At 41.7% G+C, this 26,860-nt stretch overlaps 3 protein-coding genes across 7 annotated transcripts in view; 1 reads left to right on the top strand and 2 right to left on the bottom strand.

Annotated features, from left to right (window-relative positions):
- Positions 1-16,342, bottom strand: part of kcnq1.2 (potassium voltage-gated channel, KQT-like subfamily, member 1.2) — a 158,051-nt gene extending 141,709 nt beyond the window's left edge. For all 3 annotated transcript variants that reach the window (XM_086209500.1, XM_086209502.1, XM_086209501.1), the window contains exons 1-4: positions 16,238-16,342; positions 15,065-15,405; positions 12,398-13,067; positions 2,124-2,214 (exon numbers count right to left, since the gene is read on the bottom strand). In XM_086209500.1, coding sequence (XP_086065626.1) covers positions 2,124-2,214; positions 12,398-12,891 — 585 coding nt within the window. In that variant the 5' untranslated portion in view covers positions 12,892-13,067; positions 15,065-15,405; positions 16,238-16,342. The remainder of the gene's footprint in view (positions 1-2,123; positions 2,215-12,397; positions 13,068-15,064; positions 15,406-16,237) is intronic.
- A 181-nt stretch (positions 16,343-16,523) lies between these two features.
- mrps35 (mitochondrial ribosomal protein S35) lies at positions 16,524-23,653 on the top strand. Its single transcript, XM_086209499.1, has 8 exons — positions 16,524-16,912; positions 17,867-17,922; positions 18,061-18,228; positions 19,175-19,235; positions 19,334-19,473; positions 21,075-21,184; positions 21,260-21,329; positions 23,157-23,653. Exons 1-8 carry the CDS (start codon positions 16,783-16,785, stop codon positions 23,424-23,426), a joined length of 1,005 nt encoding a protein of 334 aa, XP_086065625.1. The 5' UTR covers positions 16,524-16,782; the 3' UTR covers positions 23,427-23,653.
- mansc4 (MANSC domain containing 4) lies at positions 23,495-26,860 on the bottom strand. Of its 3 annotated transcripts, none has more exons than XM_086209498.1 (4): positions 26,553-26,860; positions 26,326-26,454; positions 24,806-25,171; positions 23,495-24,700 (listed from the first exon to the last, which is right to left on the bottom strand). In XM_086209498.1, the coding sequence occupies exons 1-4, from the start codon at positions 26,770-26,772 to the stop codon at positions 24,396-24,398; spliced, it is 1,020 nt and encodes a 339-aa protein (XP_086065624.1). In that variant the 5' UTR covers positions 26,773-26,860; the 3' UTR covers positions 23,495-24,395. The 3 variants fall into 3 exon arrangements, with proteins under 3 accessions (XP_086065624.1, XP_086065623.1, XP_086065622.1); XM_086209497.1 differs by having other exon boundaries at positions 23,496-24,700; positions 24,797-25,171; positions 26,553-26,859; XM_086209496.1 differs by having other exon boundaries at positions 23,496-25,171.

Below are 26,860 nucleotides of genomic sequence, written 5' to 3'. Positions count from 1 at the left end.
AACACATAGAGACAGACAACCATTCACACTCACAGCCACGGCTACAATCAATTTAGAGTGTCCAATTAGCCTCATCCCCACAGGGGGAACATGCAAACTCCACACAGAAAGATCCCGTGCCCGAACTGGGGCTCGAACCCGGAACGTTCTAGCAGTGAGGCAACAGTGCTAACCACTGCACCACTGTACTGCCCATATAATAACACATGGAGTGGAAATCTCCTGATTGTGTTGCCCTTAAAAAGGTTGAGGGGAGACCAAAAGGCCTTGATTATCTTTCAGCCATAACTGATACTTTGCCAGTAGTTTTTATGATACCTTCTCAAGGAGACATTTTTAAGTAATGCTCGTGGGGGTCATACAATAATTAGCTATCACCCTCCAAAAAAATGAGCAATGTGGTCAGAAGTTGTGTGGATAAGTGAAATAAGTGGGAAAAATTGCAATACACTGCTTTTGATCTCGTGAAAAACTTCATGATGGATCTAAATGCTGAAACTCCCCTAAACTACACCACTGACAGTGTGTAACTCCTATCCATGCAGTTTGTTGAAATTGTCTGTTTAAGAAGCAATAAACAAGACCTGGAAGAAGACAATGAAGAAATCTCTCTCTCTGCTTGTGTGTGTGTGTGTGTGTGTGTGTGTGTGTGTGTGTGTGTGTGTGTGTGTGTGTGTGTGTGTGTGTGTGTGTGTGTGTGTCTGCCTCCAGCCTGACTTGCTTTACTTTGGCAGCTGCCCTGAAGGCCAAATATCCTCAAGGTCTAATGTCCTGTCTGCCATCCAAAACAAGCAGCCTGCAAGTCACAGATGACAACTAACCCTGAACTTTCTAAGTATAGCTACTACCACCAATAAACGCCACCATGACACCACTCGCTGAGCTCCTCCCCCTCAAACACACACACACGTACACACATACGCAAACACATAGTAGATAGGGTATTATCTTATCTTATAATATTGCACAACAAATACAAACACATATGTACAAATACACAGCCCTGGGTACAAATAAACAAGGATAAATTAGTTGAGAGAAATGAAAAATAACCATTTGTCTGGATTTTTAATGGTGCTGGCTGGTTTTGTGTGATAGAGCTTCACAAAAAAAAAGAAGGAAGGAGTGAAAAAAGTTCAAGATAAGAATTAGTATTCCGCTCTTCCTATGAATAAATAAATGAATAACCATGATAATAGGTCTTCAAAGGGCACTGGCCAAAAGTTTACAGAACACAGTGTTCACTCCTGTCCTCTGATTGCCCCTGGGACTCAGGAGGTGGTACGTGTGTAGTTTTTGGTGTGTATGTGAATAAATGTGCCGCCCTTGTTTCAATGTGTGTGAGTTTGCAGTAGCGTAGAGTGTATTTATACTCCCAGTGTGCGGGCAAGAGACGGATGATGCAAGCCCTTTGAAGAGTTTCCAAACAGCAGCCATCATTTTATCTACCTGTTGTAAGCGCTGGATTTATAGCATCATTTAGCAGCCTTAATAGCCTAACAAGCCAACTAAAAGTCAATTTAGCAGCAAGAGCAGTCTGTGCGGAGCCAAATGGTTCTGCAGAACTATTGTCATCACGAGTGTTACCTCATGGACATTCCCCTGCTATACATACATGGTTCTGGAGGGGGCTTTGGTGAATGAATATTGTGTGTAGTCATGGTATTTGCAATAACTAAACATGATTCCTGTTTTTTTAGAGCTCTATGATATTTTTGGACTCAGGTGTAAGATGGCGAGTAGGATCCCGACCAACCAAGATCTTCTGTTTCCACCATGTGGACGCAAGAGGGTACTGCAGGGCATTAGACAGGCCTTCTCTCACTCTCCCTAATCTCTCTCATATGAAGATTTTCTCAATTAAGAAATGCTTTTTTGCATCTCTAAACCCATTAGAAAGAGTAGCAAGTTCTTGACTAATAACGAGGGCTGCAACAAGGAACACATTTCACAGTTGATCTTTTTCGTTATTGGTTTTACATCAATCCAGCATGAAAAAGGAAAACAAAAAACATTATTTAATTGATTGACTGATGAATGATTAAATCTGTTGCCATCATGTTATAGTTGATGTAATTGTGACGTGAAAGTTTTATGTTTGCTAGCACTATTTAACTACTCACCATCCAGAAAAGCGACCCGGTGGCAAAGTCGGCATATTGTTCTATTGTGGACAAGACACTGAAGATAAGACACACCAGGACCATGAGGAAGCTGAAAGGAAGAAAACAGCCCATTCAGTAAGTCGTCAATATATCTATATTACTCACTTAATTTGTAATGAAATCACAAACAATGACAAAAATACTGTTTCAGTTTTAGCATTTCTGTTTATTCTCAACAGTTGACAGCAATTCTTCTAATATAAATGGGGAATTCTAGACAACCTGTCTAATATAACCCCCCCCCAAAAAATCCAGTTTGGTCACGTTGTAATTTCAAACGCGATACCTGTACAAAATGACTCGTCATTCATCATTTGTGAGCAGCTTTTCTTGACTGAGCAGCACAAAACCGTTGAGGCACTTTGCCTCCGCGGTTCCTTTTTTCCACCGATGTGCTTGTAGTAACAGCTGAGAGGAAGTTTCCACCTCTCCCGGCAACAGGGAAACATTCTGATGGGGCTGTCCATCTGTCGGTGTATGTACCTAGTCTGCAAATGCAGCCTTGTACATCTAACATCCACCCTCTACACACCTGAAGGGAAGCGGCAGGAGTAGGAGAGAGAACAAAGGAGGGAGAGGTCTGAGAGCAGGAGAGTAACTGCTTAAAAGGAGAGATGCAATTCCTGAATGTATTTGATACGGATTCATCTGATGATTTTTATTTATCTAGCTATAGTTGTCTTCCGCTAACCCATCAAGTTGTTTATCCATATTTGTCCAGACTCATACACTCTAGAACACAATTTAATAAAAAAAAATCTATTATTAATTCAATATGTATGATTATAGCAAGTAATTCTCTGAGGGAAATATGCCTTTGTCTATTTTGATGCTATGATTATAGAGCAGTACAAAGGGCTGACAGAGAGCTCTGTCCCAGTGTGATGATTATATGAAGCAGCTGATAATGTTTTAGGGGATATAATATCATTCTTCATGGTGCCTCAAAATGAAATGTCTTTGTTGGATTAATTTCCAATTAGAAATCTACTTATTTGTATACTTTTTATGATTTAAAAGTATTGCTTGCTTCTTAAAAAAACAACAGCTTCTGAACTTAATTACAACTGAATTTCAGATATAGTAAGAAAAAAAAACATCATTAAAAAGGTATCGTGAGGGGTAATATATGTAACAGCTCAGACTAGAACATTAAGAACTGCACGTCCCTCTTACATCATTTACTACTTAATTTGTTCACTCTCAAATTTTCACCGGGCTCATGGGGAGCTTTGCTAGGTCTTTTCCCGACCCTGTGGGATTAAAAGCAGAATCAGTTGTGTGTTTTTACGACCCCAGAAATAATCCTTTGAACACATCTTTTAAGTGCTTTTACATGACATACTATGAGTGTTTGCATGCACCATCATGATCAAGCGCACTTTAAAAACACACAGCGGAGGATGTGTTCTGATGTTGTGTACTGGATTACATGCCATATGCTGAAAGGGTTATGTAAGTGTCTGTTGTTTATTGTTATTCATGTAACATTTAGAAAAATGTATGAAAACTGTAAGCCCACACTGCAGGAAAAGAACAGATCACAAATGTTTGATTTACTGAGGCTCCAGCACAGTAGGTCACAAGGTTAAATTAAGGATGCCAAAAAAGACATGGGTGTGTGAATCAGACGCCCGGCGGAACACGGCCAAATACCGGACATCCACAGGTTCCAGCAGTTCATTTTAAGAACACAAGAGACTACAAGTTATGCTCTAAATAAAGCATCTTGCTCATTTCTGCTCCCTTGAGCAACTGGGGTGATGGAAAGTACTACTGGGGAGGATTCCCTTTACACACTGACTGTGACACATTAGGCAGATGGGACAGTGATTTTACTCCATCAGGATTACTGACCCCCCCGCCCCCCAACAAACACACAGATGCCGTACTCCATTTTGCATTCTGTTAAAAAAAATCTAAACTGAAAAGCTGTAAAAGCTGAATGTTTTGGTTTCACCTTGGATGCATAGATCATATACTCAGAGGCTGAGCAAGGTGACATAATTCTGTCCAGTTTAGTGCAGTTGCATCGGTGTTCCTGGTGTATCAACATCACACTGCGAGGGTTTAACAAAAAGAAATGTGTTTCCTTGACAAACCAGCCTTTAATTAGACAACCAGGTGCATATTAGAATGTTGAGGTCAAAGGCAAACATCAGTTTTACTTACTCAACTTCATGCAAGTTAACTTTCCTTAGAAATCATTTACTGAGGCAATGATTAAAATGTCTTTTCATAGACTTACATGTAATCATACTTCTTTCTGCAAACACACAACTCGCCCCCTGCTGGTTGTTAGAAAGAATGGAGGAGTGAGGCCTTTCAGACGAGGAGGGTTTGGTCGTTAAATGAAGTCAGAGCTCATCAGTGGGCCAATCAACCTGTACCTTATAGATTTTCTGAAATACTTAAAAAACATCTGACGATGACACCTAAAATCTTTGGCGACACAGAAGAAGCCCTTTCATCTATTCTGATTGTTCTAGGTGACTGGTCAGTTCCTTTACTTATGTGACAATAAAATTCATGAGACCAAAAACAGCCAAAGGTCATTTGAAGCTTTTTACCACTATGATTTTAAAATAGTTACAGTGAACATTCTAAACTCGCCGCAGCACAGCAAGGACTGAAACTGACACTACAGCAGCGTATTATAACACTCAGGCAATGGTATTAATGGGAAGAGCAGACGGAGCACAAAGGGCAGGTGAAGTCAACTGAAAACCTATTTCCCTTGTGTTGAAATGAGATCATGTTATTAGAATAAGCATAAATATGATGTCATAGTTGTGCAGGTCATTGAGGGGGTCATGTAATCTGTGTGTTTTCCTTCAGCTCATGAGACGATGACATTTGCTTTGTTTTGGAGGGATAACAGTGACTGCAGTATCCATGGGATATTACAGACTGTACATTCAGCAGAATAAACATCGTAAATCACTGGTCGAACCACTGCGCACGAGGCTGTGGCCTATTTTCTCTTTAATATTTCAAAATAAACCCAACCATTCCCTGGGATCATAGCATACGCTCTTCCAGATTTTGTGGGCTTGAAAGGACTGAACACATTCTTACAAGTAATAAAGTAAAGCAAAACTTGGATACATAAAGATAATACTTGTAAAAGTGTGCCGTTTCATGGTTTAACGGCACATGATTTATTAATCATTACACTACAACCCTACATGGAATCATTTTTCAGCACTTCACACTGTTGCCTCATTCATCCATTCACACACTGATGGAGGATGCCATGCAACAAGCCAACCTACTCCTCAGTCACCCGGGCAGGTGAAGATCCAACCAGCTGACTTTCGGTCAGTTGCAATAAAAGCAAAGCCACTTGAAATTAAAGCAAAAGATTTCATTTCAATAGCCTAATATCAGTATATAAGAATGCATAATTGTAACATTTAAATATGTAACTTAGCAGTTAATCAGATATTAATGGACTTGAACATGTCAAGCTCATATATACCAATAATAAAGTTCTAAAGAATAACTTGGTAATTGTTTTTTGTTTGTTTTTTTTTAATCTGGGCAAGTGGTAACAAGTGGTTCTACAATGGATGTATATTATTGTTAAAAGTGTTTATCATTATTGAAAGTTTTACATGATGCGTAGATTAACACCAACATTTTTCAGTTTAACCCCACCCCCCCACCCCCCCCCCAAAAAAAACACACACAAAAAACACACACCCTGATGATCAGCTTTTTTTTAATCTGTCTGGCTGTTTTTTGTAGCCATAAAGATTGAGGTAGCATTGACCTTATGTTATATCCTTGAGCTTAATGGACTGCCAGTCCAGGGAGGTGTTCACTGCCGACACGACTGTGTCATTCACAACCATTAGCCAACCTTATTTAGCCTGGCCAAAACCCCTGGGATCTGATTAAAACAAAACAGCTGGGGCTTTAGCGAGTATTACTGACTGCAGCTCTGTCCAGCTTCGCTAAAATAAGTACAGCACAGAGCAACACCAACCCTGTCTGTCTATCAACCGTGAAACTAAGCCAATATAAGCTCCGACAACAATGGCTGCATTTGAATATAGATAAAAGGGAAAATGTGCTGGCAAACGTGCGAGTAGCGCAAATGAGACATGTTCACACTTCTAGACTTAATATAGAACGCAGACATACACCTTTATACACTGTGCCCACATGATAGGCCAACACACACACACACACACACACACACACACACACACACACACACACACACACTTGGTTGAAGATGAATTTTGGACTTTTAAAGTGATACTTCATACAAAAAGTGTTATTTTCTTTTCAACTACTCTGTCATGTCTTCAACTCACAAAAATGTTTTACCGCCCTACATGACTCCTACACCAATCATATATTTTCAGCTTGAACTAAATGGGGGCTTAAATAAAAAACAGGAAAACTCTTGAACCCGTTGTGCGACTCTCAAGTCTTCTGCGTCCAGCTTTGTGCTTAATACGCCAAAGACACTTTGATTGGAGCAAAACATAAACAAAGTGGAGTACTTCGGATTCGGTACAATCGACTGTGATCACGCTTGACTAGTTGGCGTGTTCCCAGGTCACACTTGCTCACAGTTGCGATGTTTGTGGATTACTGGGCACATGGCTGGATAAAAAAAGAGATGGATTATACTGGATGACGCATCTCAGAGGACGTTTTGGACAGTTTTGCTGTTGTTGGTCTCTACTTGCTTTCTTGCAGGGGAAAATATGGCTGGTGTTTTCTGAGGAAAACAAATAAATGACACTTCTCAGGTGAAGTAACACCTTGAGAGCCAGAAACAGCAAAAAGGCATCGGAAACACAAGCAGGGTTAGAAAGGTGGCCTCTGGTTAAACCCCTAATTTCATTTGCTTGCACACATAAATTCAGAAGTTTAATTCACAGCAAGTGGTGATCAGTAATGTGTTCGACTCACAAACTGGAGGAACCTGAAATACCTGAAAAATAAAACAAAGAAGACAGAACCGGTATCACTGGGGGCATTTGTTCAAAACAAGCAGGCTGAATTTTCTACATGTATTAAATGTAATGTACTGTGTCATGAAGTGGGCGTGCTCAGTCACCACAGATTTAGGAAATATTATCACATAAATTGAAAATGTTCATTTTACAGGCTGATTTTATTTTTGATCTGTGCGGTCCCCTTTAACGCTTTTTTAATATTCTTTTTTTTCCTTTTTTGATTTATATATTTGGAATGCCAGTTAATACAACAGTATGCATAAGTTGCAGCCACAGAATCTAACAAACAAACTGGATTAGCAGGGTTCAAATCCGCCTACGATGAAAAGCATCAGCATCGTTCATAGAGGCTCAGTGACCATCAATGAAAATCTATGAGGTAAATATTGGAGACAGCATGATTGATAGCTAAATTTGGCTCCCCCCCAGGTAAACAACGGGCTTCAGCTGATGTTAACACAGCGGATGAGCGTTAAAAGTAATTTCAACGTTGGAGCAAATTAGTGGCAGTCAAACTCTGTGGTCCATGTGCGGAGGAATCATCACAGCAGCTATTAGCTGGGACACTCCTACAGAAGCAAGGTCCAATCTGATGAGCGGTGAGGTCATAAGTGTCCCTCAGCATCTACCGGATGAGTGCAGCTCAGCTCAAGCACCCATTACTCACACCCCAATACTGACTGTGCTAAGTTTGGTTTAGGCCTTTGGAGAGTGATAACGAGGTCAGAGACAAGTATAAATTTCATGCAAAGTCTTGTATTTCTGTGTTACTGCTTAAGTGGAGTTGGTTAAACACTGGGATTTCTGTTCAAAGAAAGTGTGATGTAAACAAGTACAATGAGGATCAGACAAAGATCCCAGGCCATCCCTGTGAGTAAGCATGGTCAGAGACAGAACAGTCCTCCTGTGCCCTCTTTACTGACCCCCTCACCGTCCCATCCATTGAAGAGCTTAGGGTGGATTACACCACATCAGCCACCAGCCACAAACATGGATATTCCATCCTGGCTAAGCTATCATCTTGTCCACCAAATACTTGGAAAATAGATGTAAATCTCCTCACAGGTTGGAGGGCACGATGAACAAAAGGAGATAGAAGAATCACACGATCATAACACTGTAGTTTACAATAATTGTCTCAAGAATCAACACTAACTACCAGTAAAGCCACGTGTAAACTCATCAGCTCCTGAGATCAATTTGTTGGTAGCTATGAAATACGTATTATTTTTAATATTTAGCATTTTGTTCTGATCGGTGCAACACTGATCTATATTTTAATATGTTCACAAAGGCAAAACAGTACAAGGAAATCCAAGATCAAGACCATCTCATCATTATTAAGACTTACGATTCACACACTCAAGGCTTAACCAAGGATCAGGTGGGAAAAGTTGAAAGAAAATTACATGCATATTTCAGTCAGCCAGTTAGAGAGGAGAAGCATGAGCCAGGACAGATACCTTAATAGGTTTATAACTTCTGTTCTCACGGTTAAACAACAGTTTTACACTAAGAGTTGCTAGTTAATTTGTTTTAAACGTTGTACCACACTTCCTACTGCTGATGTGTCACTTAGAATCCAACGTCTTCAAGATGTCTGACCCATATAATAATACACTTGATTCAGACATTAATCTCTTGGAAGCAGATATCCATTGAGGTTTTCTCACTATAGATGGAGGGTAAAGCTGAGGATTCACCACACTCATTTCAATAATCTGTTTGGTTATAAACACACACAACACAACCAAATATTCCAGTCAACATCTGGCTGGCTGGGTTTTCACGAGGATTGACAGGTGCGATGCTTCCCCCACTACAACCAGGCTGTTAGCGCCTAAATGATCCAAAACACTGGAATTAAAAACACAGGTAATGAAAAGACTACTGAGTGTGACTGGCTTGTCAGCTCAGACACTGCTGTCTCCGCAGAATTCAAACATTTACCTCTGGTACGGTTGTAATCTGCTTGCAGTCTGAGAGGGGCATTTAGGAATCATGATGGCACGCACACACACACATTTATTCCCTTTGGTTATGTAAAAGACTCAAAGGGAGTGGCCAAAATGTGAAGGGGATCATTACAACAGGTTGTCTGTGTACTAGTGAGTCTGCACGCAGTTGCATAAGACTCTTTTCGGACACACTGTCCACATATGCTTTCCCGAAGACCAAGGGATTTCTACCCACTCTGGTTAACTGACCGTGGCGTGTATTTTTAGACTCAAGTCAGTCTTCTCTGGAGTTGAACAAATATATCATAATATATGCTTTTTGTGAAACACGCAGTATGTAGGGGTCTTTCATTCCCATTCTGTCCCATTCATAGTGTCTCCTCGTGTTATGGTAGCTGCTGATTAGAGGGATGTTCTCAAACAGCTCATGCAGGCGGATTGTTGATTGGTTTATTTTTCAGATAAATTAGTCTGTGAGACAATGCATTTGTGTACTTCTTTCTACTGTATTGTGCATTAAAATCACATTTGCACCTCTGTGTGTGTGTGTGTGTGTGTGTGTGTTTGTGTGTGTGTGTGTGGGTGTGTGTGTGTGTGAGCATAATAAGGGAAGAGATGAATGAAGCAACCACCTGCACATGAGTGAGTGTTGTTTGTGTGTGTCCTCCTTTATCGTCTTCCTCTCCCCTGCCAATCTCTAAAGAGGCCAGGAGAATAGAGGGCCACCAGCGATAGCCATCCCCAGTAAGAGTTACTTAAAGGAGGGTCAGCGGGATCATTCAAAAGGGTTTAATATTAAATGAAAGACAGGCTCGGGTTCCCCCTCCTCTAAGGAGAGAGAACTTTAGAGCCTCAATTACTGCTGGGTAGGGCTATGCATCATGCAAGGCACAGAAAACACGCATACAAATAGTCAGGGAGAGAATCTACCCAGGGTTTCCATTCATTCTTGACTTTCAGAGATAATATTTTTACGAGACAGGATTCTTCTAAAGTACATGCCATCTTGTTTATGCCAAAACTCTTAATTGAGAGCAACTAAGGTGCAGCACCGTACGCTGGGAGGCTATCGTGTGGATGATGGATGATTTGGGAGGAACAGGCTGAAGAAAACATAAGATTGTTGCCATAAGACAGAAAGCGTCGCCATGGTTACACTTGGCCAGAGCTGCGCTTTATGCTGTTAATACATGGGGAGAAAACTGATAATCAAGTTCTACATGATGCTCAAAGTAACCCAGATCAACCAACTATTTATCTTAACTAATGCAACTTTTTTTTCCTCCTCTCCTCTTAAAACTTCGAACACATCTCAAATTAAGTTTCAAAATGTACACTTAGTGTTCGGTGATAGTTCTGAAAGAAGCAGTCTGTTTTTCACGAACCAACAGTATTGAGCTTATCTGTGACTACTTACAGGTTAATGAATACTACAACTACTGCTGCTGCTGTTGTAGTTGACGCTCCTGGCAGAAGTAGTCAAAATATGTGTTTTCCTGAAAGTTTGCATTTCAACTGCTGACAGAAATCTAAGCGTGTCCTTTGACCTTTGGGCCAAAATTTTTAAGTCAATGACATTCCATTCTGCTTGAGCAGTGTTGTTTGTGTGCCTGTGTGTGTGTGTGTTTGTGTGTGTGTGATTGCGTGTATAAACACAACATGGTATAGAAAAACTGTCTGTCAGCCAATTAACAACCCAGTTCAGGATGCACGTATAGAAACAGAAGCAACAGCAGCAGGACTAATCCTCCTAACATCCTATTAATGTGAGCTGGTAACAGACAGATCAGAATGTGGTATTAACATGCTTTTACTGTACCCAAACTATGAAGGGGGGGGGGGGGGGCTATTTCCAGTAAATCATGTAGATGCAGTGGGACACGCAACAGCTGTGGATCAAACATTCATGCTATTATTCCTCACAAATGGTGTGAATTAAACATTTACTTCCTGGATGAGTTTGATTCACCGTAAGCCAGCACCACCAGAGGCATTTCAGTACAACTTCTATTACGATCATTCACATTTTCATCTAATCTGGTCTAAATCCATGCAGCTTAATGTGACGTCTGGGAATGAATTGTAGAATACTTTACAGAAGATCCTTTCATCACATGGCAGCGGGGTGTTCTTTGTCATGAACATGATTTAGTGTGGTTTCAAGCATCTCAGACATAAATAACTTCTCAAATTTGGAAACATTTTGTACCAAATACAGGTTTGAGTGAAAGTCTAAAAATAGTGAAAGATGTAGTTAAAAACAACTAGATTTATGTTTTATAGTTGATGCTATGTATGTTGAAACAGGCAATGTTGGGTGAATAGTACTTTCCTAATTAATTCATGGATTGAATATCCTTTTGTGATCACATATGTGTAATATGGTACGACTTCTATCAAAGCTCTGAGCATTAAAATACATCATCTTTATAACATCCACATTTTCCCACATCACCACTGAAAAGCTCATTAAGACAAGAAAGTTATGAGGAACAACTTCCTGTCTCCAAAACTCTGACATCACATGAATGCAACATAAATGACAGCAAATAAAATAGTCCACAACTTGATGCACAGGTGGAAAGAAAAGCTCAAAATCTAAACTTAGCAGCGCGGTCTTCTTTAAGCATTAGATCATGCTAACACACGCCAGCTCTATCACCCTCGCAGTGTCTTAACACCAATTAAGGAGAGACAGCGTTCCAAAGTGGCATTTAATGAAATGATTCACGAAGGCTATTTTTTAAGGGGATGTGAGCTCACCTCGATGTAGTTGAGGTGTGGTTGACCAGATCGCACTGACCTGCTTCTGTTAGACTATCTTAAAATTGCCGCAGACAGACAGCAGCAGGCCACAGACACCGCTACTTGTGTTATTGGGAGCCAGAACCTAATACTGGAAGGAGCAGCACTAAATGTAATTAACGAGAGAGGGACTGGGGATAGCTAACAGGCACCACACAGAGCTCAGGAGTCAGAAGATCCACTTGTCTGTCCACTGGCTTTCATGCATCTTAACATAAATATTTTTACATGCAGAGTAACACAGCCACCATGGGTATGATTATTCAGGCCTGTAAAGTTTGGACATTAAAGATAGAGAGGTGATGTTGCTATTTTGCAGTGTTTCCAGGAAGACCACTTTTCCTGAGCACTCCTTATTGTGTTTATTTCTACAATTCAGCCTACTGAGTTTAGGCTTATCAAACTGTGACAATCTGTGAGTATCGCCAGCTATCTCAAACTGAACTGTAGTGCGTAATCAATCAGCAGACTGACCCAAAGAGGTACTCACACTAGGAAGTGGTAGAGGAAGCATTTCAGTCCAGCAGGTCTCTCTAGGAAGTTGTAGACATCCCCCTGCATGCTAGTCTTGATGTAAGGGCGGTGGAATTCCTTTTGGTGATGATGCAGCCAGCTCGAACGTGGGAGAGGTGGCGGAACAGAGGTGACAGAGGGCTGGCTGTGTAGGATCTGCAGTGCTGGGTCCTTTGTGTCTGCTGTGGGACAGCAGGGAATGCCTGATCCATTATTCACTGCCGTGGGGTCTAGTTCCAATGAAACAGGAGAGTAGTGGCTTCCGTCAGGTGCAGGGGGCTGAGGGACAGGACTCATAGTGGCAGTGGAGGCAGACTGGTCAGCATCCATCTCCTGGTCCAGGCTGAGGCTGAGGCTTGTGCTTGCATACCCGTTGGGACTGCACCTTATGAAGGAGTTCCCAAGCCTGCTGCCATAGTCACGTTGCACGTGGCACGTCATGTGGAAGGAGTGCGCCCGTCGTTCACCCATGCGGCCCCTCAGGTTCGACTACTTAATCCCAAGGGGCTGTCCTGGAAGATGGACTTAGATGATTTAGATTTAGCTGGTGGGGCAGAACACAGCTGGATCGGAGGCCAAGTTAGGAAAGGGCTAACTTCCCGCTGCAGACAAGTGGTCTCTCTGCTGGGCTGCGTGTGTGTCCATTCCTGAAGTTGAAGAAGTGATATGAGTCATGAAGATACTGTGACTGAAAGGAAGCCTTGGCCTCTCTTAGATGGGACCTCATTACTTTAGTCATGAAAAATACAAGACTTGGGCACAGTACAACTTCAACCACCATTAAACCCACAAACAACTGTAACATGCTTTCAAGAGGGTCAAACTACTTTAAGACTACTTTTACAATTTTATTATTTGAGTCATACTGGGTAAAAAACAGAACTGTTGGCTCACAGTATTTCCAAAAATTTCTGATTTTTTATGTTTGTTGGTGCAAAAGAAGATACTTGATCTCTTTTGTTAGCATTTCAATATTACTGCAGAAACACTGATTATTTTGAAGTAGCAGATTCTTGCAAATACTTAGAGCGATTCCCATCAGCATGCTAATTTTGAACTGCAGCCCAGACCTGTTGTGTTCAGGTTGTTTCTACCGATTAGAGGTCTTCATTGTGTAATCGTCCTACTTCCTACTTTGTACCTTTACAGAATGGGTATCAATGTCTTTACAGAGAGAAATGGGAGGAAGAGACTGTTTGTCTGTAGGGAAGAATAGTGGCATTTCTATGAACTTTTGCAAATGTTGTAAATGTGAATAGTGATGCCATTAAATTATAGGGGACACGTAATATTCCTAGAACAACAACAACAACAGCAACAACAAAATCTGAGCAAATGTGGCTGCAGCAGGTCAGGAAAAGTCCATTTCCACCGGCATCCTCTCTGTGTGAAGATTTTCTACAGTAAAAACAGCATCATGTCGCGTCGACCCTGACAGGAGGTTAAAATCTGTCTGGTTCCCATCTTGGAAGGTGAAACGTACACACAGCACTCTGCAAACATTTCAAGAGAATAATCCAGTGCATTCACCAGCCAACAATAATTTGTAAACCACAATGTGACCTTCTCTTAGAGTTACACAGACCACGTCAAATCAAAGAAGATTAATCATCAGGAAACTAGACAAAAATGTGAAAGACTAAAGCTGTGTATGTTTGTAGCCACCTGAACAATTTCAGCTGTTTTCCTTTAAAGCAAGCTCGAGGCTCAAAAAAAAAAAAAAAAAAATCAAGATTATTGTCAAAAGATGAACTTTAAGAACCTAAGCTTCTTGATATGATGAATTACCAAAACATGGGCTACTTGAACAACTGCCTGAGGATCAGTCAAGGTTATTATAGGAAATCAATAAAACATGACAATACCGTTAAAATAGGATGTGGATATTATGTACAATCAAGCAGGGTAGTTATGCTGTAGAAAAAAAAAACGGTGCACATCAGATAACGTGAGGTATTATAACGTCCTGAAACGACAGAGAAACCTGTGGATAGCATTACAACTTTTCCGTCTGCCACATCCACATCATTTGTAGTCCTTAAGGACTAATAACAATTAATCAGTGGCTCCAAAGCAAGTGGTTCAGCGTCTGAGTGTGTGTGTCTGATAGATGGCTGGATGTTGCCTACAGGGATCGGAAAAATCTCCTGGGACAAGAGAGGTAGACTAATTGAAGGCAGCCGCCCCTGTGCGTATCTGTCCTCAGCTATGGATGAACTGATGACAGGAGCCACATGCGCCGCTGTCTTCCTGTAGATAGAGTTTCTACCTTTAAAAGTACACTGTAATGAGACACAATATGAACTGTCAGACATTCAAAGACTGCTGCGGGACTCTAGAGTTACACAGTATTGTGTGACTTTCCGTTAAAAGCGATGCGAGATTGGAAACATCCGATGACAGCATATCGATTAAACAGAAATTCTCATATTCACTCCTCTTACAGAAAAGGGAACTTCCCTTGTTTCATCTGCTCCCACTAATTGAAACCCTCAAAAGGTCAATAAAAGAACAGCTTGCAGAATTTATAATGAAGCTGCAAAATCAGGCAAATGTTTGGACAATATTTGCATCAATGAATGTCTGCGACAGGGTTTTCCTCTGGAGCCAAATTGCAGTGTTCTGAATTACAGAGGCATCTTACCTTTCAAACCCCAAACACATGTCAAGTTGATGAGCGACAAATAAATAAATATCTCTTAAGCAAGCGACAAGTACGGGTTTATCGCTTTTGCTATATTAAAAAACAAAACAAAAAAAACAGATATACAAAACCAAATCCCGTTATGAATTAAATAGATTTCCAAACAAAACACTTTCACCCGGAGCTGGTAAAAAGACATGAAAGTGAAAATCCATTGAAAACACAAGTCTTCAATCGGCGGCTGTCTGTAGGACTTGTTCCTTTGAAGTGCATCGCAGCTCGTTCTGGACGGTAGCTGCGTTCACGGCGCCTCGGAGATTTGGCTTTATCATCCCTGCGAACTGTAACGCAGTACAAAAAGAAGCAGCAAAAACAGAAATAAATATTGTTCTAACATAATGGGGTAAAACATGTATTTGTTCTGCAACGCCTGTCAATATCTTTTAACATGAAGGAGAAGTAAACTCAACTGTTTAATATGCAAAACAAACAAAACAAAAACAGTACAAGATGATTACAAATTGTATGACTTATTGTATGACTTATTGTATGACTTATTGTATGACGCATTATTTCTCTTTGGTATCTATGTAATACATGACAGGGTGTACGAGATGTACCAGAACCATGACATAGTTTTAATTTGGTTTTTAGCCATTTATCCTCCAATCTGACGTCACTACCAAGGGACCGACAAATTGCCAAGTGGCTTGTAATCGTTGAACCTGCAGGATTTAAAACTTGCTATCTATGTACACAGAGACTAATGAACAGGAAACAAATTCAGTGAATAAAAGGGATTAAAAGTTGGATATACCTCCACTTCAATGGTAATATTGCTTGAATAAATCTGTAGTCACTCATGGTGCTTTGAATTTAATGGATACTTGGAATGGACCGTAGGTAATCACCTTGTCGACAATAAACCAAACGTACTGATAAAGTTATCGTCAAATATTGATCAAACATCTCTGAATTTGAGTCCATTTAAATGCATTTGTTTGTTGAGTGACAGCATAAACATAAATATTATGTTTTGTCATTTAATGGCAATACATTTGTTTGTTTTTAAAAGGTTTTTTTAAACAAAATGTACATCCAAACCCAAACTAGCGCCACAAAATTACTGTTTGAACACGTTCGCAAACTTAACTACACACCTGCATTACCTACCTGCACGAATGTTTTTACACTGTTCAGACTGTTCGAACTCACATCTCCGCGGTTGCGTATCTCCAAGACATTGGTTAAAAAACAAAAAAAAACAAAAACAGTTCTAGCCACAGGTTCGGCTTTACTCTATACTTACGTTGTTGTGCACACATGCTAAAGAGCTAGCTAAAATGGGAGTGTAAATTTACGAGGACAGAGAATGCAACACGTCTCAAAAAGCAGCAGCTGGCGAAGCGGTGACCGTTGGGCTTCAGGCTTATGATACATAATGTCTAGTTGATCTGTAACTGCAAAAGGGGAAAAAAAAGGAAGGGGGTGTGTCGCCATTACTTTCGACCAAAATAACTGATGCAGATTTTTTATCTTTAAAAAAAACAAAAAAAGTATATCTATTGAACATGTCTGACTGAGGACCATCACATTTTACAAACTGGTTCCGGTGAATATCGGTAGGGGGCCTCAAACATGCATCACTTGTGTTAACGGATTTGCTACGGACGTATTTTGTCCTTCTTGGTATCCGTAGCAAGTGGGGGGACAAAAACATGGCTACGCACAGAAGCAAAGCGTTACTGATATTAGCCCGAATACATTTTGCTGGTCTTGGGCTGCAGGGCTCAGTCAGCAGGGTGACATACGCCACTAGTGCGTCTGCAAATCCCTCTGGGAGGCAAGGTGAGTCTGTCAGAATTAGTAGTTCACGCTGTTTTCGGAGTCCTAGCCGCATGCTAAGCTAAGTGCATAAATCCAAGGCCACCTCCTGGTATACAACGTCTGACGTAAAAGGATGGAATTAATGTAAATGATTCGTCTTAATTTCTAAACAAGAGTGTGTCTCGGGGTACTCAGTATAATTAATACGTTATGTCAGAGTTCGTACGGTTATGAAAAAAAAAGATTATTAAATGAGGCCGGGAAACGTGCGTATTTTTCCACAAATACCTGAATATACAAGTGTATGTAGTTGAATTAAATGGGGCAATGTCTTGAGTTGAATAATTTATAATTAAGAAGCTTAAAATTTATATGAGATGAACATATACTATAAAATGTCACTATAGAGCTGTTTGTTTTTCGTATTGTGAATAGACGAGAATGTATAGCCTAATATTTGCAAATTAATCAACAAAAAGTTGTATGAACCTCACAGACAGCCCTAGTTACTGTAACTCCTCCTAGGAGAAGCTCAGGTCTGACTAACGTACAATAAATAGGAACCAAGTAACCTGCAAAACCATATTCTAATGTTTAGTGTCTTTACCTCAGAGACAAGGTGACTAGCTTAAGTCCTGCGTGAATGAGTGAACAAGGCAACACCAAATCACTTTGAGTACAAAGCAATGAAAATGAAGCCAATTGAGCTAAAGTGATGCATACTTAACTGCACACACTGATGTACAATAGGAGATTATCAGGAAACATGTTGGTCCGTCAGTAACTTTTTTATAGGAGTTTGACAACTAAGCCTTAAGGAACACCTGGGATGGGTTAATCTTGTGTGTGCAGGGCCAGGGCGCAGATTTACTGACATGAAATACATTTAGGTGTTTTGGGTTTATGATTCAAGGGTATGTTTGTGTATTACTGTCAAAGAAAACATGGTCTCTCACTTATTGTAATCAATCTCAGGTTTTCAAAAGAGAGGCAGAAAAGACAGCCATGGCTCAGCCAGAAAATTCAGAAAGGTAAGTGACTTTTTAAGGCTGAATAGAAAAAAATATTTGTTTTCTAATGAGAATGTAAAGGGAATGTGATGAGGGAAGTCATCTTGGTGATGAAATTGTCCCTGCGTTCATCTTTGTCATCTGTGTTTGTGGTATCAGGAGGCAGAACCCAGGGCCGTAAAGATGCCAGTGGATCAGGACTGGACCACGGTGCACCCAGTAGCAATCCCCTTCCGAGCAACTGCCATCCCCATACCTGTGAGGATGGGCTACCCTGTGAGGGGAGGTGTTGCTCCTGAGAAGAAGGGCAACCTGGAACTAGTAAAGGTCAGATCTCATTACATGCATTGGACTAAAGAATAAGAATCAGTATGATTGCTGGTTGAAGTTCTTAATTCAGGGAGCAGAACATCTGTCGGAGCAGCACAAATGCGGCTCTACTGACGTAAGCCCTGGTTTAGTTAAAAATCAACACACCCAAAAGGTGTAAGTGCCTTTGCTGTTTACAACTAAGTGGCTGCCATGTACATGTAGGCTACCAGTACCAGTCTGTATCTTGCTATTTGCCCACCAGTTTTAATTCTGACCAGGTCATTGCTATGCCAGTACTGATGCACTGCAGCATGGCCACGATGGACCTGTCCCGGTGGCCAGATTACTGAGCCACTGTGTCCAGAGGCCAGCTGCTTCACCTGGACTCAAGCCACCGCCTGATCCTCTGTTTTCACCTTTCACACCAGTTGTTCGCCTGTGCAGCCAAAGAATACTGATCCAATGTCCTCACTCTGCCACTAGGGGCTGTGAATGCAATGATTACAGTACGTGTGATGACTTAAATCTGAGGCTTAAAACTGGCAGGGGTAGAATATGTGGCCCATTTGCCACAGGAGGGGTCGCAGTCATAGGTTCCATCTTTTGTCTTGTCCATTCTCGATGAAGAGCCAGCGTCGTGCAAGGGGGTAGGGGTTGATGTAACGCTGGTCACACAAGTAGCTCGATCACTATTTGTGTTTCCTCAGAAATGTGTCAGCCAGAGACATTCTCGTTTATACAGCAGGCCCTCCAGCCAAAAATAACTCCGGATAACCCTCAGTCTTTACCAAATATTCACTTTGTTTACTATCCTCTTGTAAAAAATGTGACATCTTGGATTAAGTATTATTTTCTTGAGTATAAAAATTCTCCTTTGTGTTGCATTCCAATGTTTGGAATGTAAAACACATTTTTGATGTTTTAGCGACATCAGTGTAATATCTCGCTCATCATTTCTCAGATACCAAACTTTCTTCACTTGACACCTGTAGCTATCAAGAAACACTGCGAAGCTCTGAAACGTAAGTTTCCCGTTCATCTCGGAAGCAGCGAAGCAACCATTTGCTTTTACTTTCTGAGTTAATTGAGTTCATGTAAGAACGTCTCTCTGTGCCAACAGCCTTCTGCACCCAGTGGCCCTCTGCCTTGGACACTGACGCCAAATGTGACCAACTCTTCCCCATTAAAGTAGAAAGCAGGGACTACGTGTTTGCCGGCCCGTCCATGAGAACTCCCAAGGCTTGTGTTATTCATCTCAGAGTGAGTGTTTGTCGTCCTGTTTTTTTTTTTCTCTTCTTCCGTTTCTCTGAAAAGTTTGTGACCTGTATTTTCTCTTTACGCAGCATGAACATGGCATGGGTTGTGTCAATGTATAGAAAGTTTAGTGCAGAGAAACCTGACATGTACAATGAGATTAGAGATTTACAAGGGAAACATAATCACCAGATGACATCATGTCCCTGTGACTTAACTACCGAGGAGTTCATTCCTGTGACCTCGGACCTGATGATGTCTGCTCAGAGCTTTAAGCATGTTGTGATTATGTACTCGGTGTGTTTTTGGTTAAAATTACTGGTCTTGCAGAGTGAAGAAACAAAATATTTTGTCATGGACATATTTGTACTTTTTAATAATTCTGTTAATCCCCCTTTATCCCTAATCCATCGACATACAAGCCTCCCTCAGGCACATGCGTAGACATGAAATACAGTATATCAAATATTTAGGATAAAAATATACAGAAATATGTAAATCAATTAGCTTTTCTATGTGAGTCACTGACACAAACAAACAGGTCTGTTCAGGTTCATTGAAACCCTTGTGTAGTCCACCTTTTTTGAAGTTTTATCAATGACATCACCCCACTGTTAAACATGATTAAAAAACACGATTTAGTTATTGTCGTAGCTGAAAAGCCTGTCATTTAGTTGAACTACTCCAGAACAAGTGAGTGCAGTATTTTAGTTTGTGGTTCTCGTCGTCTTTTCTTTCTGCTGGGGTTCTACATGTTCGAAAAAGGTCTCACTCGGACCCTCAGAACGGAAATCGTCCCTGTCTGTGCCACCTTTAGTCTGGAACAAAACTTGCCCCAGGTGAAAAATGTGTCATTTTTCATCATTAATCATCAGCCATCTGCTCCACTGACATGTTGCCTTAGATAATATCAGCAAGGTAGGAATTACTGACATAAATCCCAGGGGATTAGGCTGAACGATAGATTGAAGAGGAAAATCTAACAGTTACATTGGGAACAAATAGGCAGTCTGATGCCCTCCTGTCCAATATTTTAAATAAATTTGAATGAAATTGATTAAATCCTGACCTGACAGTCCTGTTCGGTTACCTGAGTTTATCAACACACACTTTGAGCACATTTATTAAGGCAACTCCTCTGTGTGCATTCAGTCTACTACCCAGAATACATGCACCCGTGTCGCTAGTGCTGCCTTCACAAACATGATAGGCTACATTCTACAAACAGTAGAAGTCATGAACCATGAAAAACTACATGTAATCAAGGAATAATCTGCTTTTTTTTTCTCCCCCCCCATCTCTTCATTGCGCACAGGGCTTAGAGGTTATTCTTTGGTCCCGGCATAATAAATTCTGCGATTTCATCAGTCGGTAGTGGAATAATCAACAGTCAGATCTCTGCATGGGTTAAAAAAATAACAAACATGGTCTTGGGGTTTTGTAAAGCACAAGATCCAAGATAAGTTACATAATGCAAAAACATCTGGCCCAGTGGCGTTGTCTGTGTGTATCCCCGTCTTTACATTCTGAGAACATACGCATCAGAGGTTTTATGTGGAGAAGCCGTGTTCACATGATTATCGTCTTTCCTGGCGTTGCCATTAAAGGTGAAGCTGTCCAGTTTAAATCTGGACGAGCACGCACAGAAGAAGATGGTCAAACTTGTTGGGGAGAGATACTGCCAAGATACCGATGTCCTCACAATCAAAACCGACAGGTAGACACTCGTCACTCAAACTGCTCAGCCTTCGTATGAATAGATGTCAGTAACATCCATCTCTCTCTCTTCCAGCTGCCCACTGAGACGGCAGAACCACGACTACGCCATGTACCTCCTAACTGTGCTTTACCATGAATCCTGGGTAAATATAATTTTTCTTTGTTGGGGTTGCTACATACATACATTTTGGACATCAAAAATATTAATATTTGAAAGAATGTACAGGAAAAAAAATGTAATACTCTATCATAATATTTTCAACTAAACAAACACGCCAAGGACTCCAAAAAACAGAATAGGAAGAATAAAAAGCTTTTCTCCTCCTATTGCAATTTAGGATGAATTTTAATTATTTTATATTTAAAGCAATTTGTTAACTCATTGCCACGTTCATTGTAATTTGATTATTTAAATGTGTTAATTTAGGGGCCAATTTATCACAGAGAAATCCAAAACAGTGAGCCTTGACGCTGTTCTGATTAATATTGTGTATTAAATGTAGTGTTGTTAAAGCATTCTGGTAGCAGTGTGAGTGGTAGGTAGTTGAACTGGCTGCTCAAGTCATTGTATTTGCTTTAGCCTCATCGGAAAAACCAGTGCCGTTCATACAAAGAGATCCAATACTTTGTGGGGGGGGGGGGGTACAGTATGCAAATGTGTGTGTATTACTGTTTCTAAAGGCCTCCCTCATGTCCACCTATGGTGACATTTGCATCCAGCTAGCAGCACAGCCCAGGAGCTTCTCCCAGGGGAATTCTAGTCCTTTGTGCTTTGCAAATTGAGAAACTGAGTCCATTATGGAGAGTATCAAGAGTTGAATGGGCAGAAGAATGGCCAACGACAGCATTGTCCACTTGACATTTCCCTGCAGATGGGGGGGGGGGGGGGGGGGGGGGCTGAGGTGGATAGAAGGACAGAAGGAAGTAGACCCTCCTATATCAAGTGTTGACCCTGATACTGATTCTCCATCAGAGAAGCCTTCCACCAAGTGCTCTAGCGCAAACGTCTGCCGTCAGCTGCAAGATGACGTCCATCTATTGTGCAACCTCAGGATTTAGCAGCCTTTCCCATCCTGACTTATAAAAGAAGGTTTTTTTTGTTTTTGTTTTTTTACTGCTCTGGGGTGGGGTGGGGTGGGGTGGGGACGCAGCCAGGACGCAGAACGTCGTCCGCTGACCTTTAGGACAAACAATGGAAGGCCCAGTGCCTGTCCAGCTGGCTGGTGGGAGCTGTAAGAGTGGCGTAACGTCCAAGTTGTAACAGTAGCCCTCAAAGAGGCCAGTTGTCAACAGGCACTAAGGTGATTTTTATCCCCCCACTTAGGGAGATGGACGTCGGTAATTCCAGTGTGTGCTAATCCAGGCTAGTGTTGGGGCTGGTTGCTCAAAGCGGCCCCTAATGTGGAAGGAAATGTACTATAAGATGTAGAACTTCTGTGTCCAGTATCACTTCCCTTACCAGTTGTTCAGTAAGAGAGCAGTAACCTCACTAGACTTTCCTTCATATCATCTGAGATAATCTGACGGTGCGCAAACGACTACATCGATCTTAAACTGCTGGAGTTGCCAGCGGTCTGTTCTCAAGTGTCTAGAACTCTTCACTCTGGAGGGCCTGGACTTCAGGATCCAGATGAGATGTTATGTGGATCAGATGTGTAGCGGTAATGATGGTCATTACCCTCACACACCTGGCTCTGTTGCTGCCCTGTTTTAAGCTGCTACACAATGACGCACATTGTTCTAAAGGGAAGGTGGTGACAGCTAGACGGAGCAACACGTATGGAGTAATACTATCTCTGTGAGAGGAGCATCAAAGATGGGGTGACCGGGGACCCATATTTTCCATCTGTTTCCACACAGCGTTCCAAAGTAGACTACTAACCAGAACCTTAGTTAGCTATTCATATTTCAGCGTGACTTAGTGCTTGTGTTATGTATGAAACGTACCGTCAACATGTTGTTGTCTTCAGAAAACCGAGGCCTGGGAGGCTCAGAAGACGGTGGCAGATATGGAGGAGTACGGCTGGGAGAACAGCCCATCCCAAAACAATATCCTGGAAACGCTAGTACGCATGAAAGTAGCAGGGCAGGGGGACGGCGAGGAAGTACGAGAACAGCTGCTGGGAAGAACAGAAGTGCAGAGGTATAAGGATTCTGTCACCAGGCTGAAGAACGAAGGACCCAGCGAGAGCAACCTGCTGCAGTACAAGGAGGCTGTCAAGAAAATACTCAGCCTGTAATGTACAAATATATTTAGATGAGTGAGACTTACACCTCTGAAAACACTTTGGATTACTTGTTTAAAAAATTCCAGTAAATGTACCATCAGCTCTGATTTCCAACAAGATACTCAAAGCTCCAGGGTTTCATCTAATGTATTTATTTACCAGCATTGATTCTACTGTGATATCGGGTCTCTATGTCTTCAATACATAAATTAAAAACATGACATTTACGTGACATGACTACGAGCGTTTTTGTCTTTGAAGTCGTGTCATGTTCTTGTGCGTGCTGGAAAAAAGCATTTATGGAATAAAAGTCCCATTCAGTCAGTTTCTACTTCCGTCCCACTCTCGTCTCTGCCGGGGCGAGGAGATTCACCCCCAGTAGAAAAGGTGCATTCAGGAGCGCGCTGTGAAAAAGTACTGCTGCTCTTCTCTTAAAGTGTTTTAGTCCGTGGTCCATGCACCGTTAGGTTCGAAACCTAATGCGCTGAGGAGATGCGCGAGACGGCTGCAGGCTTCACAAATGGTAGTCCATCATTAGCCCCACAATTTGCAAGCGTTTCTAGCTTGTAACGCCTCATTAAGATCCACTTAAAGCCTTCACAGATAATCTGGCTAACGTCCTTTCGGTTTGCCACAAACATGTCTCAAGTCATTGAAGTACATCAAAATGTAGTCAGCCTAATTGACATTAGTCTTTCTGGAAATGAAAATTCACTTGGTCAATTTAGGACTCTTGGAAGTAATCGTGATGGCAAAGTAATGGCAGCTTGTGTCATATCGTGAAGTATTTCTACCTATGAAGAGAATTTACCGCAACCTCAATGCATGGTTTGAAAGTAATTTCCATCCCCATCAGATGAAAAGAAAATGATAGTTTCTATTAAAAACAATGCAAGATTGAAACCAACTATTGCGTAGCTCCTGCCTCTCCTCATTGAAAGCATTCAGGTTAAAAGATTTTAAACTGGACAGGTGTTCTGTCTAGCAGCTCTCTCGGACCAGAGCGTACTTCATCAGCCGCATGGATCCTCTCTTCCCTCTCCATGATGTGCGGTAGCGACCCATCCTCTTCCTGTGACCTCTACAGCTCAGAACCAGCAGGATGGAGCAACAGCAGCTCAGCAGGATTGTGATGCAGGGGACCACAGCCACCAACAAGGTGTCAGCAGCTACATGCCACCCAGGGCGTAAACCCACCAAGGTGTCCTCACTCCCGGCGGAGTGGTTTGCCCCCAGGGTGCCCTTGGTGGCGCTGGGGTACTGCTTGCTGCTTGGTTCTTGAAGACCTGTGGAAGTAGAAGCAGTGAGGCTGGTGGACTGAGAGAAGGTGGATGATTTTGTTGTCGTAGCTTCCAGACTGGAGGCTGGAGGGGTCTGAGTACTGGTGGTACTGGTGGAAGCAGGAGGCGTAGTAAAGCTGGGTGTGGGAGAAGTGATGGGGGTGAGCCTGGTTGGTTGTTCATGGCTTCCCAAGACTGCTGGAGGAGCTGTTGGAGAGGAAGACCAGGCAGATGCAGTGGCAGGCTGACCGGGGGTCTGCGGGGCAGCGGTGGTGGTGAGCCATCTGCTTGCTGTGGTGGAGGATTTCATCGTGGTTGTTGGAGTCAGAGGCAAAGCAGCAGGTGGTGGTGGATGAATGAACTGGCGCTTGTCTGCAGGCAGCTGCTCAGAGGCGTTGAGACGACTGTAGTGGAAGGGTAACACGCGGACGTTGGAGGTGAAGTATTTTCCAAACACCAGCAGGTCAGGATCCACACCTGAGACACAAAGTAATGCAGTAGTCAGTCTCTTCTATCTCTGGGTGTAGTACTCCTGCTAGTACTCCCTTGTGTCAGACAATAAACTCCTGTACCATCTCACTAAATGTCTGATGGACTGAAATTCACCTCAGACAGCAATGAAAATGTGGGACTTCATCGTCCTGTCCCTGTATTTTAAAAAGATTTCCAAGTATTGTCATTAAAAATCAAAACACTATCATTAAACAAGCGCCTAAACTTGTGTTTCTGAGAAAAGTATGAAGTATTATCTAAATGTTAATCACAGCATTTGGACAATGCTTGTGGTAGCATACAGCATAGAGGCATGTACGGTTGGTTATTCAACACAGTCAGCCAGGATCCAGGAGTTTCATCCACTCAGAGTCAACTAATGTTCCAGTAACCAGTCCAGACGCGCTCCCTCTCAACCGCTGCCGTCTCACACGTTGCTGTAAATTCCTTATTTTTTCAGGACAGTTGAGCTGACTAGCCCATCTTAATGCCAAGTTTTTTTTATTCCTCTCATGTTACAAACCTATTTTGGATTTTTGACTGTGTAATGAACTTATTTTATGTAATCCTTTCAGTAATTTAGTTTAAACAGCTTCCACATCAGGTGAGTCTAAATCAATACCGGATGTAATCGCTAGGCTAGACTACAGAAATAAGATTCTGCTCTTGTTATATTGCATCTGTTTTATGTGTGTATTTTCAATGCAAAATTTATGGGGGAAAAAAATTTAATAAGAATTTCAACAGTTTCTGTGTGTCCCAAACGAGTAGCAGAATTTAGTATTAATGTTGCATTTTATGGCCTTTATTTGATATGAACATTTTAGAGCAAAATCCTTCATTTTTCATAGACTGTAGAATATTTTCCTCTGGTAAATAATCTTAATCAAGTGACTCCAAATTAGTGGCAGGTCAATACGAGACTGACTAATATAGGACACTCCAATTTTATTGCCTTCTATATTTTATATGAATATTTTGGTGCAGTATTCATAATTTTCATTTCTGTGAGTGCATCTGTTTTGTTACGTTTGTTTCGTTTTCAATGGTCAAATGACCCGAGGGACACCGAGTCGTAACCAGGGATCAGGACTAGACTGGAAACACTTCTAATGTACCGATCAGTCCGAAGGGTTTACCCTTGGTGATGTTGTAGAGAACAGCGTTGCTCCTGTGGCTGAGGATGCAGCTCTCCAGGCTGGGACAGTGCAGGTGGAAGCAGTTGTCCTGAGTTGTATCATAGTGAAAAATTGCCAGATTACAGGAAACTAAGAGGAGGAAAGAATACATCGCAAATGATGAGACACGCAGGTGCAGCTTCTTCACATTAGGTCAACGATATTTTTGGGTGGATGGAGACACTCACAGTTTCTCGTCAGGCAACAGGTCCGACTGCATTTCAGCGCACTCTCCTCCTGATAGTACTTCAAAATCTGCGCTCCCCTCCTCTGAGATTCCTCAATATCGATGAAAATACCCGGGAAACGTCGAATCCAGCAGTTTTTATAGTAAGATGTTGGCGAGCACCTGGACTCAGTGTGACTCACCAGACTCAAAACCGACAGCAAACCCCATGTGACATTCATGGCGCGTGTCGTCGATCAGACCATGTTCCGTTACCTACAGAATACATGGAGTTGATCAGGTGGAGCCGGTGGTCTGGTTTTACTGGTG

The sequence above is a fragment of the Aulostomus chinensis genome, chromosome 7 (assembly GCF_037954235.1).
Source record: "Aulostomus chinensis isolate RoL2024-O1b breed Wild chromosome 7, RoL_Achi_v1.0, whole genome shotgun sequence".
NCBI lineage: Eukaryota > Metazoa > Chordata > Actinopteri > Syngnathiformes > Aulostomidae > Aulostomus > Aulostomus chinensis.
The sequence above is the reverse complement of the archived record's forward strand: the minus strand, read 5'-3'. Positions and strand labels throughout refer to the sequence as shown.